Here is a 19767-nt window from a genome sequence, read left to right as displayed (position 1 = left end):
TCTCTAACCTGTCCCCCAGCTCTAACCTGTCCCCCATCTCTAACCTGCTGTTTGCTGTTGGTCTCTGTTCCAGACACTAGATCGCCTCCCTCTCACCAACCCTGAGCACTTCGGCACTCCTGTCATCGGCAAGAAGGGGAACCGGGGACGCAGGTCCAATCCAGTGTGAGTATCTGGCCTCATGACCCACCTGCCTGTCTGTTGTAAACTGTTCACACTGTGCTGAGGATAGGGTTTTTTGTTGTTGTTGTTAGGTAGCGTCAGGTAGCGCCAGGTAGCATTATTGAGCACAAGTTGGCTGTATCTTCGGCATCCTATAGCTTTGTTGTTGTTGTTGTTAGGTAGCGCCAGGTAGCATTATAGAGCTGGTTAGCTGTATCTTCGATATCCTATAGCTTGTTGTTGTTAGGTAGCGTCAGGTAGCATTAGGGAGCGCTAGTCGGCTGTATCTGCGGCATCCTATAGCTTGTTGTTGTTGTTGTTAGGTAGCGCCATGTAGCATTATTGAGCGCTAGTTGGCTGTATCTTTGGCATCCTATAGCTTGTTGTTGTTAGGTAGCGTCAGGTAGCATTAGGGAGCACTAGTCGGCTGTATCTTCGGCATCCTATAGCTAGTTCTCCATTTTCTTTTTAAATAGTGAGCCAACATGTTGTTATATTTCCATGACTGATCCGAACTCGTTTTCACTGCTCTCTGTCCTCTTTCTGCTGCAGACACACCATATAGTGATTCATCAAATCACAATAAAATTGCCGTATTGAATCGCAGTACATATATATAATGGTAAGAATCACAGTATGTATCGGCACCTAAGTATGGTGACTGTATCATGAGGTTCCCTGGCAATTCCCAGCCCTACTTAGTAATACCAGTGCTGGGCTAAATGTTACTTGGAAAATACTTGGATGAAGGAATGAGATGCCTGCAGACGGAATAGTTATACCCCGATCCTGGGAGGTAGACATTCCAGGGAATAGAGCCGGCTAGGGCTGGAATCTGGAGTTAATTGGGAATCCTTCTGGTTGGCTGGTGGCTAATCCTCAAAAATGGCTTTAGTTTTTTAGAGGCTAGCACTGGAGTAATATGATCAAATTTTTTGGTTCTAGTCAGGATTCTAGCAGCCGTATTTAGCCGTGCTTTATCCAACCTGACAGCTCATAAGGCAGGTTGTCACTACAACGAACCAACAACCTGACAGCTCATAAGGCAGGTTGTCACTATAATGAACCAACAACCTGACAGCTCAAAAGGCAGGTTGTCACTAGAACGAACCAACAACCTGACAGCTCATAAGGCAGGTTGTCACTAGAACGAACAACCTGACAGCTCATAAGGCAGGTTGTCACTAGAACGAACCAACAACCTGACAGCTCATAAGGCAGATTGTCACTAGAACGAACCAACAACCTGACAGCTCATAAGGCAGGTTGTCACTATAATGAACCAACAACCTGACAGCTCATAAGGCAGGTTGTCACTAGAACGAACCAACAACCTGACAGCTCATAAGGCAGGTTGTCACTAGAACGAACCAACAACCTGACAGCTCATAAGGCAGGTTGTCACTACAACGAACCAACACCCTGACAGCTCATTAGGCAGGTTGACCAGGGTGGTGACCAGGGTGGTTGTGTATGGGGACCAGGGTGGTGACCAGGGCGGTTCTGTATGGTGACCAGGGTGGTTGTGTATGGTGACCAGGGTGGTGACCAGGGCGGTTCTGTATGGTGACCAGGGTGGTGACCAGGGTGGTTGTGTATGGTGACCAGGGTGGTTGTGTATGGTGACCAGGGTGGTTGTGTATGGTGACATGGGTGGTGACCAGGGCGGTTCTGTATGGTGACCATGGCGGTGACCAGGGTGGTTGTGTATGGTGACCTGGGTGGTTGTGTATGGTGACCAGGGCGGTTGTGTATGGTGACCATGGCGGTGACCAGGGCGGATGTGCAACTAAAGCCCAAGGATCACCTTCAGCTGTATGTTGCTGTGTACTGCTGCTATAATACGTCCCTGACAGCCAACACTTCATAGCCCTAGTCTATGAACTACACTCTAACTGACCTCTTGGTAACCTGAGGTCACCCTCACAGGTCCTGTGACTGGGCCTCACCCAGTCTATCTTCACAGACAACTACCCACAGTTAATATCGGCCAAATGATCATCCTACCTGACATCCCGACAGGAATATAAAGGAATATGTAGGATGTGACCTGCATGTCTTATACGTTCAACATAAACTCCACCCACACGTCAATTAGGTGTTGAAAATATATAAATGCCAGTCTGTTTGTGACTTCCCTTTCAGACTATAGCTACTCCTAGAGTAGCTGACTGGGCCAGTCTGTTTGTGACTTCCGTTTCAGACTATAGCTACTCCTAGAGTAGCTGACTGGGCCAGTCTGTTTGTGACTTCCCTTTCAGACTATAGCTACTCCTAGAGTAGCTGACTGGGCCAGTCTGTTTGACTTCCCTTTCAGACTATAGCTACTCCTAGAGTAGCTGACTGGGCCAGTCTGTTTGTGACTTCCCTTTCAGACTATAGCTACTCCTAGAGTAGCTGACTGGGCCAGTCTGTTTGTGACTTCCGTTTCAGACTTTAGCTACTCCTAGAGTAGCTGACTGGGCTAGTCTGTTTGTGACTTTCCTTTCAGACTATAGCTACTCCTAGAGTAGCTGACTGGGCCAGTCTGTTTGTGACTTCCGTTTCAGACTATAGCTACTCCTAGAGTAGCTGACTGGGCCAGTCTGTTTGTGACTTCCCTTTCAGACTATAGCTACTCATAGAGTAGCTGACTGGGCCAGTCTGTTTGTGACTTCCCTTTCAGACTATAGCTACTCCTAGAGTAGCTGACTGGGCCAGTCTGTTTGTGACTTCCCTTTCAGACTATAGCTACTCCTAGAGTAGCTGACTGGGCCAGTCTGTTTGTGACTTCCCTGTAGGGCTATATCTACTCCTAGAGTAGCTGACTGGGCCAGTCTGTTTGTGACTTCCGTTTCAGACTTTAGCTACTCCTAGAGTAGCTGACTGGGCTAGTCTGTTTGTGACTTTCCTTTCAGACTATAGCTACTCCTAGAGTAGCTGACTGGGCCAGTCTGTTTGTGACTTCCGTTTCAGACTATAGCTACTCCTAGAGTAGCTGACTGGGCCAGTCTGTTTGTGACTTCCCTTTCAGACTATAGCTACTCATAGAGTAGCTGACTGGGCCAGTCTGTTTGTGACTTCCCTTTCAGACTATAGCTACTCCTAGAGTAGCTGACTGGGCCAGTCTGTTTGTGACTTCCCTTTCAGACTATAGCTACTCCTAGAGTAGCTGACTGGGCCAGTCTGTTTGTGACTTCCCTGTAGGGCTATATCTACTCCTAGAGTAGCTGACTGGGCCAGTCTGTTTGTGACTTCCGTTTCAGACTTTAGCTACTCCTAGAGTAGCTGACTGGGCTAGTCTGTTTGTGACTTTCCTTTCAGACTATAGCTACTCCTAGAGTAGCTGACTGGGCCAGTCTGTTTGTGACTTCCGTTTCAGACTATAGCTACTCCTAGAGTAGCTGACTGGGCCAGTCTGTTTGTGACTTCCCTTTCAGACTATAGCTACTCATAGAGTAGCTGACTGGGCCAGTCTGTTTGTGACTTCCCTTTCAGACTATAGCTACTCCTAGAGTAGCTGACTGGGCCAGTCTGTTTGTGACTTCCCTTTCAGACTATAGCTACTCCTAGAGTAGCTGACTGGGCCAGTCTGTTTGTGACTTCCCTGTAGGGCTATATCTACTCCTAGAGTAGCTGACTGGGCCAGTCTGTTTGTGACTTCCCTTTCAGACTATAGCTACTCCTAGAGTAGCTGACTGGGCCAGTCTGTTTGTGACTTCCCTTTCAGACTATAGCTACTCCTAAAGTAGCTGACTGTTGCATTACGGTTCCTGTAACTTGGTGATGCTACTATGTGCTTGTGTCATGTAAGGCTTGTTATTATATTTAGTGAAACATTGTTGATATGTTGGAAGTGTATGAATGAGATTAGATCATTAAGACTCGATTGTCATCAGATATCATATTAAAAACTTGAGTCTGACCGATTTATCCGTTGACCGATATTATAGCCAATATTAGCCTTTCACGGATGTATTTGTATCGGATTTGAATCACACGAAAAGGACGGATAAAATATGTGTAGGAAATGGTTTAATTTGGACTTTTATTTTTGCATTTCAATATTATGTCCTGAAGAGGGTGCGCTTTACATGGCAATATGCCCATCTTGCCTTGGCGCTACAGCAAGACTGGACACCCAATGGAACTACACCAGTCAGCGAGGAGTGGACTGCTTCTTCTGTGGTGAGTGCTGAGTAGACAGCAGCTTGCCACCTCAATTAAGAGCCAAAAATGGCCATATACTATCATGTGCAGTGGCCATATATACTGTAATCTGTAGTGACCATATATACTGTCAGGTGTATTGTGCATATATACTGTCAGGTGTAGTGGCCATATATACTGTCAGGTGTAGTGGCCATATATACTGTCAGGTGTAGTGGCCATATATACTGTAATCTGTAGTGGCCATATATACTGTAATCTGTAGTGACCATATATACTGTCAGGTGTAGTGGCCATATATACTGTAATCTGTAGTGGCCATATATACTGTAATCTGTAGTGACCATATATACTGTAATCTGTAGTGGCCATATATACTGTAATCTGTAGTGACCATATATACTGTAATCTGTAGTGGCCATATATACTGTAATCTGTAGTGACCATATATACTGTCAAGTGTAGAGGCCATATATACTGTAATCTGTAGTGACCATATATACTGTAATCTGTAGTGACCATATATACTGTAATCTGTAGTGGCCATATATACTGTAATCTGTAGTGACCATGTCTACTGTCAGGTGTAGTGACCATATATACTGTAATCTGTAGTGACCATATATACTGTAATCTGTAGTGACCATATATACTGTAATCTGTAGTGACTATATATACTGTCAGGTGTAATGACCATATATACTGTCAGGTGTAGTGACCATATATACTGTAATCTGTAGTGACCATATATACTGTAATCTGTACTGACCATATATACTGTAATCTGTAGTAACCATATATACTGTAATCTGTAGTGACCATATATACTGTAATCTGTAGTGACCATATATACTGTCAGGTGTAGTGGCCATATATACTATCAGGTGTAGTGGCCATATATACTGTCAGGTGTAGTGGCCATATATACTGTCAGGTGTAGTGGCCATATATACTGTCAGGTGTAGTGGCCATATATACTGTCAGGTGTAGTGGCCATATACTGTAATCTGTAGTGACCATATATACTGTAATCTGTAGTGGCCATATATACTATCAGGTGTAGTGACCATATATAGTGTCAGGTGTAGTGGCCACATATAGTGTCAGGTGTAGTGGCCACATATACTGTCAGGTGTAGTGGCCACATATACTGTCAGGTGTAGTGGCCATATATACTGTAATCTGTAGTGACCATATATACTGTCAGGTGTAGTGGCCATATATACTGTCAGGTGTAGAGGCCATATATACTGTCAGGTGTAGTGGTCATATATACTGTCAGGTGTAGAGGCCATATATACAGTCAGGTGTAGTGACCATATGTACTGTCAGGTGTAGTGGCCATATATACTGTCAGGTGAGGTGGCCATATATACTGTAATCTGTAGTGGCCATATATACTGTAATCTGTAGTGACCATATATACTGTAATCTGTAGTGGCCATATATACTGTAATCTGTAGTGACCATATATACTGTAATCTGTAGTGGCTATATATACTGTAATCTGTAGTGGCTATATATACTGTAATCTGTAGTGACCATATATACTGTAATCTGTAGTGGCCATATATACTGTAATCTGTATTGGCCATATATACTGTAATCTGTAGTGACCATATATACTGTAATCTGTAGTGGCCATATATACTGTAATCTGTAGTGACCATATATACTGTAATCTGTAGTGGCCATATATACTGTAATCTGTAGTGACCATATATACTGTAATCTGTAGTGACCATATATACTGTAATCTGTAGTGACTATATATACTGTCAGGTGTAGTGACCATATATACTGTAATCTGTAGTGGCCATATATACTGTAATCTGTAGTGACCATATATACTGTCAGGTGTAGTGACCATATATACTGTAATCTGTAGTGACCATATATACTGTAATCTGTAGTGACTATATATACTGTCAGGTGTAGAAACCATATATACTGTAATCTGTTGTGACCATATATACTTTCAGGTGTAGTGGCCATATATACTGTCAGGTGTAGTGGCCATATATACTGTCAGGTGTAGTGGCCATATATACTGTCAGGTGTAGTGGCCATATATACTGTAATCTGTAGTGGCCATATATACTGTAATCTGTAGTGGCCATATATACTGTAATCTGTAGTGGCCATATATACTGTCAGGTGTAGTGGCCATATATACTGTCAGGTGTAGTGGCCATATATACTATCAGGTGTAGTGGTCATATATACTGTCAGGTGTAGTGGCCATATATACTGTCAGGTGTAGTTGCCATATATACTGTCAGGTGTAGTGGCCATATATACTGTCAGGTGCAGTGGCCATATATACTGTCAGGTGTAGTGGCCATATATACTGTTGGGTGTAGGGGCCATATATACTGTAATCTGTAGTGACCATATATACTGTCAGGTGTAGTGACCATATATACTGTCAGGTGTAGTGGCCATATATACTGTAATCTGTAGTGGGCATATATACTGTCAGGTGTAGTGGTCATATATACTGTCAGGTGTAGTGGCCATATATACTGTCAGGTGTAGTGGCCATATATACTGTTGGGTGTAGGGGCCATATATACTGTAATCTGTAGTGACCATATATACTGTCAGGTGTAGTGGCCATATATACTATCAGGTGTAGTGGCCATATATACTGTCAGGTGTAGTGGCCACATATACTGTCAGGTGTAGTGGCCATATATACTGTCAGGTGTAGTGGCCATATATACTGTAATCTGTAGTGACCATATATACTGTCAGGTGTAGTGACCATATATACTGTAATCTGTAGTGACCATATATACTGTAATCTGTAGTGGCCATATATACTGTAATCTGTAGTGGCCATATATACTGTAATCTGTAGTGGCCATATATTCTGTCAGGTGTAGTGGCCATATATACTATCAGGTGTAGTGGCCATATATACTGTCAGGTGTAGTGGCCATATATACTGTCAGGTGTAGTTGCCATATATACTGTCAGGTGTAGTGGCTATATATACTGTCAGGTTTAGTGGCCATATATACTGTCAGGTGTAGTGACCATATATACTGTCAGATGTAGTGACCATATATACTGTCAGATGTAGTGACCATATATACTGTCAGGTGAGGTGGCCATATATACTATCAGGTGAAGTGACATTAAATACTGTAGTCTGTAGTGGCCATATATACTGTAATCTGTAGTGGCCATATATACTATCAGGTGAAGTGACATTAAATACTGTAATCTGTAGTGACCATATATACTGTAATCTGTAGTGACTATATATACTGTCAGGTGTAGTGACCATATATTCTGTAATCTGTAGTGGCCATATATACTGTCAGGTGTAGCGGCCATATACTATCAGGTGTAGTGGCCATATATACTGTCAGGTGTAGTGGCCATATATACTGTAATCTGTAGTGGCCATATATACTGTAATCTGTAGGTGCCATATATACTGTAATCTGTAGGTGCCATATATACTGTAATCTGTAGTGGCCATATATACTGTAATCTGTAGTGACCATATATACTGTAATCTGTAGTGGCCATATATACTGTAATCTGTAGTGACCATATATACTGTAATCTGTAGTGGCCATATATACTGTCAGGTGTAGTGGCCATATATACTATCAGGTGTAGTGGCCATATATACTGTCAGGTGTAGTGGCCATATATACTGTCAGGTGTAGTTGCCATATATACTGTCAGGTGTAGTGGCCATATATACTGTCAGGTGTAGTGGCCATATATACTGTCAGGTGTAGGGGCCATATATACTGTAATCTGTAGTGACCATATATACTGTCAGGTGTAGTGACCATATATACTGTCAGGTGTAGTGGCCATTTATACTGTCAGGTGTAGTGGCCATATATACTGTCAGGTGTAGTGGCCATATATACTGTCAGGTGTAGTGGCCATATATACTGTAATCTGTAGTGGCCATATATACTGTCAGGTGTAGTGACCACATATACTGTCAGGTGTAGTGGCCATATATACTGTCAGGTGTAGTGACCATATATACTGTCAGGTGTAGTGGCCATATATACTGTCAGGTGTAGTGGCCATATATACTGTCAGGTGAAGTGACATTATATACTGTAGTCTGTAGTGGCCATATATACTGTCAGGTGTAGTGGCCATATATACTGTCAGGTGTAGTGGCCATATATACTGTAATCTGTAGTGGCCATATATACTGTCAGGTGTAGTGGCCATATATACTGTAGTCTGTAGTGACTATATATACTGTAGTCTGTAGTGGCCATATATACTGTAGTCTGTAGTGACTATATATACTGTCAGGTGTAGTGACCATATATACTGTAATCTGTAGTGGCCATATATACTGTTAGGTGTAGTGGCCATATATACTGTCAGGTGTAGTGACCACATATACTGTCAGGTGTAGTGACCATATATACTGTCAGATGTAGTGACCATATATACTGTCAGGTGAGGTGGCCATATATACTGTCAGGTGTAGTGGCCATATATACTGTCAGGTGTAGTGGCCATATATACTATCAGGTGAAGTGACATTATATACTGTAATCTGTAGTGACCATATATACTGTAATCTGTAGTGGCCATATATACTGTAATCTGTAGTGACCATATATACTGTAATCTGTAGTGGCCATATATACTGTCAGGTGTAGTGACCATATATACTATCAGGTGTAGTGGCCATATATACTGTCAGGTGTAGTGGCCATATATACTATCAGGTGAAGTGACATTATATACTGTAATCTGTAGTGACCATATATACTGTAATCTGTAGTGGCCATATATACTGTAATCTGTAGTGACCATATATACTGTAATCTGTAGTGGCCATATATACTGTAATCTGTATTGGCCATATATACTGTAATCTGTAGTGACCATATATACTGTAATCTGTAGTGGCCATATATACTGTAATCTGTAGTGACCATATATACTGTAATCTGTAGTGGCCATATATACTGTAATCTGTAGTGACCATATATACTGTAATCTGTAGTGACCATATATACTGTAATCTGTAGTGACTATATATACTGTCAGGTGTAGTGACCATATATACTGTAATCTGTAGTGGCCATATATACTGTAATCTGTAGTGACCATATATACTGTCAGGTGTAGTGACCATATATACTGTAATCTGTAGTGACCATATATACTGTAATCTGTAGTGACTATATATACTGTCAGGTGTAGAAACCATATATACTGTAATCTGTTGTGACCATATATACTTTCAGGTGTAGTGGCCATATATACTGTCAGGTGTAGTGGCCATATATACTGTCAGGTGTAGTGGCCATATATACTGTCAGGTGTAGTGGCCATATATACTGTAATCTGTAGTGGCCATATATACTGTAATCTGTAGTGGCCATATATACTGTAATCTGTAGTGGCCATATATACTGTCAGGTGTAGTGGCCATATATACTGTCAGGTGTAGTGGCCATATATACTATCAGGTGTAGTGGTCATATATACTGTCAGGTGTAGTGGCCATATATACTGTCAGGTGTAGTTGCCATATATACTGTCAGGTGTAGTGGCCATATATACTGTCAGGTGCAGTGGCCATATATACTGTCAGGTGTAGTGGCCATATATACTGTTGGGTGTAGGGGCCATATATACTGTAATCTGTAGTGACCATATATACTGTCAGGTGTAGTGACCATATATACTGTCAGGTGTAGTGGCCATATATACTGTAATCTGTAGTGGGCATATATACTGTCAGGTGTAGTGGTCATATATACTGTCAGGTGTAGTGGCCATATATACTGTCAGGTGTAGTGGCCATATATACTGTTGGGTGTAGGGGCCATATATACTGTAATCTGTAGTGACCATATATACTGTCAGGTGTAGTGGCCATATATACTATCAGGTGTAGTGGCCATATATACTGTCAGGTGTAGTGGCCACATATACTGTCAGGTGTAGTGGCCATATATACTGTCAGGTGTAGTGGCCATATATACTGTAATCTGTAGTGACCATATATACTGTCAGGTGTAGTGACCATATATACTGTAATCTGTAGTGACCATATATACTGTAATCTGTAGTGGCCATATATACTGTAATCTGTAGTGGCCATATATACTGTAATCTGTAGTGGCCATATATTCTGTCAGGTGTAGTGGCCATATATACTATCAGGTGTAGTGGCCATATATACTGTCAGGTGTAGTGGCCATATATACTGTCAGGTGTAGTTGCCATATATACTGTCAGGTGTAGTGGCTATATATACTGTCAGGTTTAGTGGCCATATATACTGTCAGGTGTAGTGACCATATATACTGTCAGATGTAGTGACCATATATACTGTCAGATGTAGTGACCATATATACTGTCAGGTGAGGTGGCCATATATACTATCAGGTGAAGTGACATTAAATACTGTAGTCTGTAGTGGCCATATATACTGTAATCTGTAGTGGCCATATATACTATCAGGTGAAGTGACATTAAATACTGTAATCTGTAGTGACCATATATACTGTAATCTGTAGTGACTATATATACTGTCAGGTGTAGTGACCATATATTCTGTAATCTGTAGTGGCCATATATACTGTCAGGTGTAGCGGCCATATACTATCAGGTGTAGTGGCCATATATACTGTCAGGTGTAGTGGCCATATATACTGTAATCTGTAGTGGCCATATATACTGTAATCTGTAGGTGCCATATATACTGTAATCTGTAGGTGCCATATATACTGTAATCTGTAGTGGCCATATATACTGTAATCTGTAGTGACCATATATACTGTAATCTGTAGTGGCCATATATACTGTAATCTGTAGTGACCATATATACTGTAATCTGTAGTGGCCATATATACTGTCAGGTGTAGTGGCCATATATACTATCAGGTGTAGTGGCCATATATACTGTCAGGTGTAGTGGCCATATATACTGTCAGGTGTAGTTGCCATATATACTGTCAGGTGTAGTGGCCATATATACTGTCAGGTGTAGTGGCCATATATACTGTCAGGTGTAGGGGCCATATATACTGTAATCTGTAGTGACCATATATACTGTCAGGTGTAGTGACCATATATACTGTCAGGTGTAGTGGCCATTTATACTGTCAGGTGTAGTGGCCATATATACTGTCAGGTGTAGTGGCCATATATACTGTCAGGTGTAGTGGCCATATATACTGTAATCTGTAGTGGCCATATATACTGTCAGGTGTAGTGACCACATATACTGTCAGGTGTAGTGGCCATATATACTGTCAGGTGTAGTGGCCATATATACTGTAATCTGTAGTGGCCATATATACTGTCAGGTGTAGTGGCCATATATACTGTAGTCTGTAGTGACTATATATACTGTAGTCTGTAGTGGCCATATATACTGTAGTCTGTAGTGACTATATATACTGTCAGGTGTAGTGACCATATATACTGTAATCTGTAGTGGCCATATATACTGTTAGGTGTAGTGGCCATATATACTGTCAGGTGTAGTGACCACATATACTGTCAGGTGTAGTGACCATATATACTGTCAGATGTAGTGACCATATATACTGTCAGGTGTAGTGACCATATATACTATCAGGTGAAGTGACATTATATACTGTCAGGTGAAGTGACATTATATACTGTAGTCTGTAGTGGCCATATATACTGTCAGGTGTAGTGACCATATATACTGTAATCTGTAGTGGCCATATATACTGTCAGGTGTAGTGACCATATATACTGTAATCTGTAGTGGCCATATATACTGTCAGGTGTAGTGCTCATATATACTGTCAGGTGTAGTGACCATATATACTGTCAGGTGTAGTGGCCATATATACTGTCAGGTGTAGTGACCATATATACTGTCAGGTGTAGTGGCCATATATACTGTCAGGTGTAGTGACCATATATACTGTAGTCTGTAGTGGCCATATATACTGTCAGGTGTAGTGACCATATATTCTGTAATCTGCAGGGGCCATATATGCTGTAATCTGTAGTGGCCATATATACTGTCAGGTGTAGTGACCATATATACTGTCAGGTGTAGTGGCCATATATACTATCAGGTGTAGTGGCCATATATACTGTCAGGTGTAGTGGCCATATATACTGTCAGGTGTAGTGGCCATATATACTGTAATCTGTAGTGGCCATATATACTGTAATCTGTAGTGGCCATATATACTGTAATCTGTAGTGGCCATATATACTGTAATCTGTAGTGACCATATATACTGTAATCTGTAGTGGCCGTATATACTGTCAGGTGTAGTGGCCATATATACTGTAATCTGTAGTGGCCATATATACTGTAATCTGTAGTGACCATATATACTGTAATCTGTAGTGACCATATATACTGTCAGGTGTAGTTGCCATATATACTGTCAGGTGTAGTGGCCATATATACTGTCAGGTGTAGTGACCATATATACTGTCAGGTGTAGTGACCATATATACTGTCAGGTGTAGTGGCCATATATACTGTCAGGTGTAGTGACCATATATACTGTAGTCTGTAGTGGCCATATATACTGTCAGGTGTAGTGACCATATATTCTGTAATCTGTAGTGGCCATATATACTGTAATCTGTAGTGACCATATATACTGTAATCTGTAGTGACCATATATACTGTAATCTGTAGTGACCATATATACTGTCAGGTGTAGTTGCCATATATACTGTCAGGTGTAGTGGCCATATATACTGTCAGGTGTAGTGGCCATATATACTGTCAGGTGTAGTGACCATATATACTGTCAGGTGTAGTGGCCATATATACTGTCAGGTGTAGTGACCATATATACTGTCAGGTGTAGTGGCCATATATACTGTCAGGTGTAGTGACCATATATACTGTAGTCTGTAGTGGCCATATATACTGTCAGGTGTAGTGGCCATATATACTGTCAGGTGTAGTGGCCATATATACTGTAATCTGTAGTGGCCATATATACTGTAATCTGTAGTGGCCATATATACTGTAATCTGTAGTGGCCATATATACTGTAATCTGTAGTGACCATATATACTGTAATCTGTAGTGGCCGTATATACTGTCAGGTGTAGTGGCCACATATACTGTCAGGTGTAGTGGCCATATATACTGTAATCTGTAGTGGCCATATATACTGTCAGGTGTAGTGGCCATATACTGTCAGGTGTAGTGGCCATATATACTGTCAGGTGAAGTGGCCATATATACTGTCCGGTGTAGTGGCCATATATACTGTAATCTGTAGTGACCATATATACAGTGCCTTGCGAAAGTATTCGGCCCCCTTGACCTTTGCGACCTTTTGCCACATTTCAAGCTTCAAACATAAAGATATAAAACTGTATTTTTTTGTGAAGAATCAACAACAAGTGGGACACAATCATGAAGTGGAACGACATTTATTGGATATTTCTAACTTTTTTAACAAATCAAAAACTGAAAAATTGCGCGTGCAAAATTATTCAGCCCCCTTAAGTTAATACTTTGTAGCGCCACCTTTTGCTGTGATTACAGCTGTAAGTCGCTTGGGGTATGTCTCTATCAGTTTTGCACATCGAGAGACTGACATTTTTTCCCATTCCTCCTTGCAAAACAGCTCGAGCTCAGTGAGGTTGGATGGAGAGCATTTGTGAACAGCAGTTTTCAGTTCTTTCCACAGATTCTCGATTGGATTCAGGTCTGGACTTTGACTTGGCCATTCTAACACCTGGATATGTTTATTTTTGAACCATTCCATTGTAGATTTTGCTTTGTTTTGGATCATTGTCTTGTTGGAAGACAAATCTCCGTCCCAGTCTCAGGTCTTTTGCAGACTCCATCAGGTTTTCTTCCAGAATGGTCCTGTATTTGGCTCCATCCATCTTCCCATCAATTTTAACCATCTTCCCTGTCCCTGCTGAAGAAAAGCAGGCCCAAACCATGATGCTGCCACCACCATGTTTGACAGTGGGGATAGTGTGTTCAGGGTGATGAGCTGTGTTGCTTTTACGCCAAACATAACGTTTTGCATTGTTGCCAAAAAGTTCAATTTTGGTTTCATCTGACCAGAGCACCTTCTTCCACATGTTTGGTGTGTCTCCCAGGTGGCTTGTGGCAAACTTTAAACAACACTTTTTATGGATATCTTTAAGAAATGGCTTTCTTCTTGCCACTCCTCCATAAAGGCCAGATTTGTGCAATATACGACTGATTGTTGTCCTATGGACAGAGTCTCCCACCTCAGCTGTAGATCTCTGCAGTTCATCCAGAGTGATCATGGGCCTCTTGGCTGCATCTCTGATCAGTCTTCTCCTTGTATGAGCTGAAAGTTTAGAGGGACAGCCAGGTCTTGGTAGATTTGCAGTGGTCTGATACTCCTTCCATTTCAATATTATCGCTTGCACAGTGCTCCTTGGGATGTTTAAAGCTTGGGAAATCTTTTTGTATCCAAATCCGGCTTTAAACTTCTTCACAACAGTATCTCGGACCTGCCTGGTGTGTTCCTTGTTCTTCATGATGCTCTCTGCGCTTTTAACGGACCTCTGAGACTATCACAGTGCAGGTGCATTTATACGGAGACTTGATTACACACAGGTGGATTGTATTTATCATCATTAGTCATTTAGGTCAACATTGGATCATTCAGAGATCCTCACTGAACTTCTGGAGAGAGTTTGCTGCACTGAAAGTAAAGGGGCTGAATAATTTTGCACACCCAATTTTTCAGTTTTTGATTTGTTAAAAAAGTTTGAAATATCCAATAAATGTCGTTCCACTTCATGATTGTGTCCCACTTGTTGTTGATTCTTCACAAAAAAATACCGTTTTATATCTTTATGTTTGAAGCCTGAAATGTGGCAAAAGGTCGCAAAGCTCAAGGGGGCCGAATACTTTCGCAAGGCACTGTACTGTAATCTGTAGTGGCCATATATACTGTCAGGTGTAGTGACCATATATACTGTTAGGTGTAGTGGCCATATATACTGTCAGGTGTAGTGACCATATATACTGTCAGGTGTAGTGGCCATATATACTGTCAGGTGTAGTGATCATATATACTATCAGGTGTAATGGCCATATATACTGTAATCTGTAGTGGCCATATATACTGTAATCTGTAGTGGCCATATATACTGTAATCTGTAGTGGCCATATATACTGTAATCTGTAGTGGCCATATATACTGTAATCTGTAGTGGCCATATATACTGTAATCTGTAGTGTCCATATATACTGTCAGGTGTTGTGGTCATATATACTGTCGGGTGTAGTGGGCATAAATACTGTCAGGTGTAGTGACCATATACACTGTAATCTGTAGTGACCATATACACTGTAATCTCTAGTGGCCATATATACTGTAATCTGTAGTGGCCATATATACTGTCAGGTGTAGTGGCCAGAAATACTGTTAGGTGTAGTGACCATATATACTGTCAGGTGTAGTGACCATATATACTGTAATCTGTAGTGGCCATATATACTGCCAGGTGTAGTGACCATATATACTGTAATCTGTAGTGGCCATATATACTGTAATCTGTAGTGGCCATATATACTGTCAGGTGTAGTGACCATATATACTGTAATCTGTAGTGGCCATATTATATACTGTAATCTGTAGTGGCTATATATACTGTCAGGTGTAGTGACCATATATACTGTAATCTGTAGTGACCATATATACTGTAATCTGTAGTGGCCATATTATATACTGTAATCTGTAGTGGCCATATATATTGTAATCTGTAGTGACCATATATACTGTAATCTGTAGGTGCCATATATACTGTCAGGTGTAGTGACCATATATACTGTCAGGTGTAGTGACCATATATACTGTCAGGTGTAGTGACCATATATACTGTAATCTGTAGGTGCCATATATACTGTCAGGTGTAGTGACCATATATACTGTCAGGTGTAGTGACCATATATACTGTCAGGTGTAGTGACCATATATACTGTAATCTGTAGTGGCCTTATATACTGTCAGGTGTAGTTGCCATATATACTGTCCAGTCATGGCTGTACCCCTGCCCTGTCATGGCTGTACCCCTGCCCTGTCATGGCTGTACCCCTGCCCTGTCATAGCTGTACCCCTGCCCTGTCATGGCTGTACCCCTGCCCTGTCATGAATTTAATTAAATTGACTGATTTACTTCTATGAACTGTAACTCAGTAATATCTTGTTGCTTGTTGTGTTCAGTGTAGTTAAGACTGAGAGAGATCTACCTACACTCATTAGTTTAAATGTAGTTAAGACTGAGAGAGATCTACCTACACTCATTAGTTTAAATGTAGTTAAGACTGAGAGAGATCTACCTACACTCATTAGTTTAAATGTAGTTAAGACTGAGAGAGATCTACCTACACTCATTAGTTTAAATGTAGTTAAGACTGAGAGAGATCTACCTACACTCATTAGTTTAAATGTAGTTAAGACTGAGAGAGATCTACCTACACTCATTAGTTTAAATGTAGTTAAGACTGAGAGAGATCTACCTACACTCATTAGTTTAAATGTAGTTAAGACTGAGAGAGATCTACCTACACTCATTAGTTTAAATGTAGTTAAGACTGAGAGAGATCTACCTACACTCATTAGTTTAAATGTAGTTAAGACTGAGAGAGATCTACCTACACTCATTAGTTTAAATGTAGTTAAGACTGAGAGAGATCTACCTACACTCATTAGTTTAAATGTAGTTAAGACTGAGAGAGATCTACCTACACTCATTAGTTTAAATGTAGTTAAGACTGAGAGAGATCTACCTACACTCATTAGTTTAAATGTAGTTAAGACTGAGAGAGATCTACCTACACTCATTAGTTTAAATGTAGTTAAGACTGAGAGAGATCTACCTACACTCATTAGTTTAAATGTAGTTAAGACTGAGAGAGATCTACCTACACTCATTAGTTTAAATGTAGTTAAGACTGAGAGAGATCTACCTACACTCATTAGTTTAAATGTAGTTAAGACTGAGAGAGATCTACCTACACTCATTAGTTTAAATGTAGTTAAGACTGAGAGAGATCTACCTACACTCATTAGTTTAAATGTAGTTAAGACTGGGGCTGTTTGTTTTGTTAATCTGTGCAATTTCATTTTTTAAAATGTCTTCTACAGCTAAATGTCACTTTTTGTGTGTTGGATTTGAAAGCTTCTTGATTCCCCTTAACAGTCAGGAGGAGGAGCCATCTTCGTCGTCTAGTGAAGAGGAGGAGAGTGACGGGAGACAGAATGAAGAGCTGTTTGGGAAGGTGGTGTGTGTTGAGGGGGGTTCTGCCTCTACTGGAGACTGGAAGAACAAGACCACAGCGTGGTACCCTGCCGTGGTGAGTCAGTCAGTCTGTCTGTCTCTGTCTGGGAAGGTGGTGTGTGTTGAGGGGGGTTCTGCCTCTGCTGGAGACTGGAAGAACAAGACCACAGCGTGGTACCCTGCCCTGCACTGGTGTGTGTGTTTTTGGAAGGTGGTGTTTGTTAGAGAAGGTGGTGTGGAGGGGGGGCTCTGCCTCTACTGGCGACAGGAAGAACACTGCAAGGTAACCTGCCCTGCACTGGTGAGATCACCTTGTCTCTCTGTCTGTGTTGCCATTACTGGCAAAAAATATAAATATACATTACCAGTCAAAAGTTTGGACACACATTCAGGTGTTTTTCTTTATTTTTACTATTTTCTACATTGTAGAATGAAAGTGAAAACATCAAATCTATGAAATAACACATATAGAATCATGTAGTAACCAAAAAAGTGCTAAACAAATCAAAATGTATTTTATTTTTGAGATTCTTCAAAGTAGCCACCTTTTGCCTTGATGACAGCTTTGTCCACTTGGCATTCTGTCAACCAGCTTCATGAGGTAGTCACCTGGAATGCATTCAATTAACAGGTGTACTTTCTTAAAAGTTCATTTGTGGAATTTCTTTCCTTAATGCGTTTGCGCCAATCAGTTGTGTTGTGACAAGGTAGGGGTGGTGTCCAGAAGATAGCTATATTTGGTAAAGGACCAAGACCATATTATGGCAAGAACAGCTCAAATAAGAAAAGAGAAATTACAGTCCATTACTTTAAGATATGAAGGTCAGTCAATAAGGAAAATCTCAATAATTTTTAAAGTTTCTTCAAGTGCAGTCACAAAAACCATCAAGCGCTATGATGAACCTGGATCTCATGAGGACCGCCACAGGAAAGGAAGACCCAGAGGTAGCTCTGCTGCAGAGGATAAGTTCATTAGAGTTACCATTAGAGTTACCATCCTCAGAAATTGCAGCCCAAATAAATGCTTCACAGAGTTCAAGAAAGAGACACATCTCAACATGTTTAGAGGAGACTGCGTGAATCGGGCCTTCATGGTCGACTTGCTGCAAAGAAACCATTACTAAAGGACACCAATAAGAAGAAGAGACTTGCTTGGGCCAAGAAACACGAGAAATGGACATTAGACCAGTGGAAACCTTTGGTCTGATGAGTCCCAATTTGAGATTTTTTGGATCCATCTCCATGTATTTGTGAGACGTAGAGTAAGTGAACAGATGGTTCCCACCGTGAAGCATGGAGGAGGAGGTGTGATGGTGTGGGGGTGCTTTGCTGGTGACACTGTCAGTGATTTATTTAGAATTCAAGTCACGCTTAACCAGCATGGCTACCACAGCATTCTGCAGCGATACGCCATCCCATCTGGTTTGCACTTAGTGAGACTATTATTTGTTTTTCAACAGGACAATGACCCAACACACCTCCAGGCTGCGTAAGGGCTATTTGACCAAGAGGGAGAGTGATGGAGTGCTGCATCAGATGACCTGGCCTCCACAATCACCCAACCTCAACCCAATTGGTTTGGGATGAGTTGGACCACAGAGTGAAGGACAAGCAGCCAACAAGTGCTCAGCATATGTGGGAACTCCTTCAAGACTGTTGGAAAAGCAATCCAGGTGAAGCTGGTTGAGAGGATGCCAAGAGTGTGCAAAGCTGCCATCTAGGCAAAGGGTGGCTATTTCAAGAATCTCAAATATAACATCTATTTTGATTTGTTTTGCACTTTTTTGGTTATTACATGATTCTATATGTGTTATTTCATACTTTTGATGTGTTCACTATTATTCTACAATGTAGAAAATAGTACAAATAAAGAAAACCCTGGAATGAGTAGGTTTGTCCAAACTTTTGACTAGTGTGTATACATAATATAAAGTATGTAGAAAACATAATGGAGATTGATATTGTTAAATTAGAGTATAGTTCAGAACTAACAATCACAAATAAAAAGATGGTACAGTCAGGGAGAATCTAAAATAAAATAAAAAAATGCATTGCCATTGATTTTATTGTGTTTGAGTCACTCGGATAACAAAATGTATGGGAAGGAGCTTTAAAACAGTTTCTCTGCCCCATGGCAAAATGTATGGGAAGGAGCTTTAAAACAGTTTGTCTCTGCCCCATGGCAAAATGTATGGGAAG

General features: G+C 41.0%; 1 protein-coding gene across 1 annotated transcript in view; it reads left to right on the top strand.

Annotated features, from left to right (window-relative positions):
- Nucleotides 1-19767, top strand: part of LOC110499571 (AT-rich interaction domain 4B) — a 192398-nt gene that overhangs the window by 75525 nt on the left and 97106 nt on the right. The window contains exons 7-8 of the mRNA XM_036955574.1: nucleotides 74-165; nucleotides 17491-17644. Coding sequence (XP_036811469.1) covers nucleotides 74-165; nucleotides 17491-17644 — 246 coding nt within the window. The remainder of the gene's footprint in view (nucleotides 1-73; nucleotides 166-17490; nucleotides 17645-19767) is intronic.

The sequence above is a fragment of the Oncorhynchus mykiss genome, chromosome 20, assembly GCF_013265735.2.
Source record: "Oncorhynchus mykiss isolate Arlee chromosome 20, USDA_OmykA_1.1, whole genome shotgun sequence".
Lineage (NCBI taxonomy): Eukaryota > Metazoa > Chordata > Actinopteri > Salmoniformes > Salmonidae > Oncorhynchus > Oncorhynchus mykiss.
This window is presented reverse-complemented; position numbering and strand designations above follow the sequence as displayed.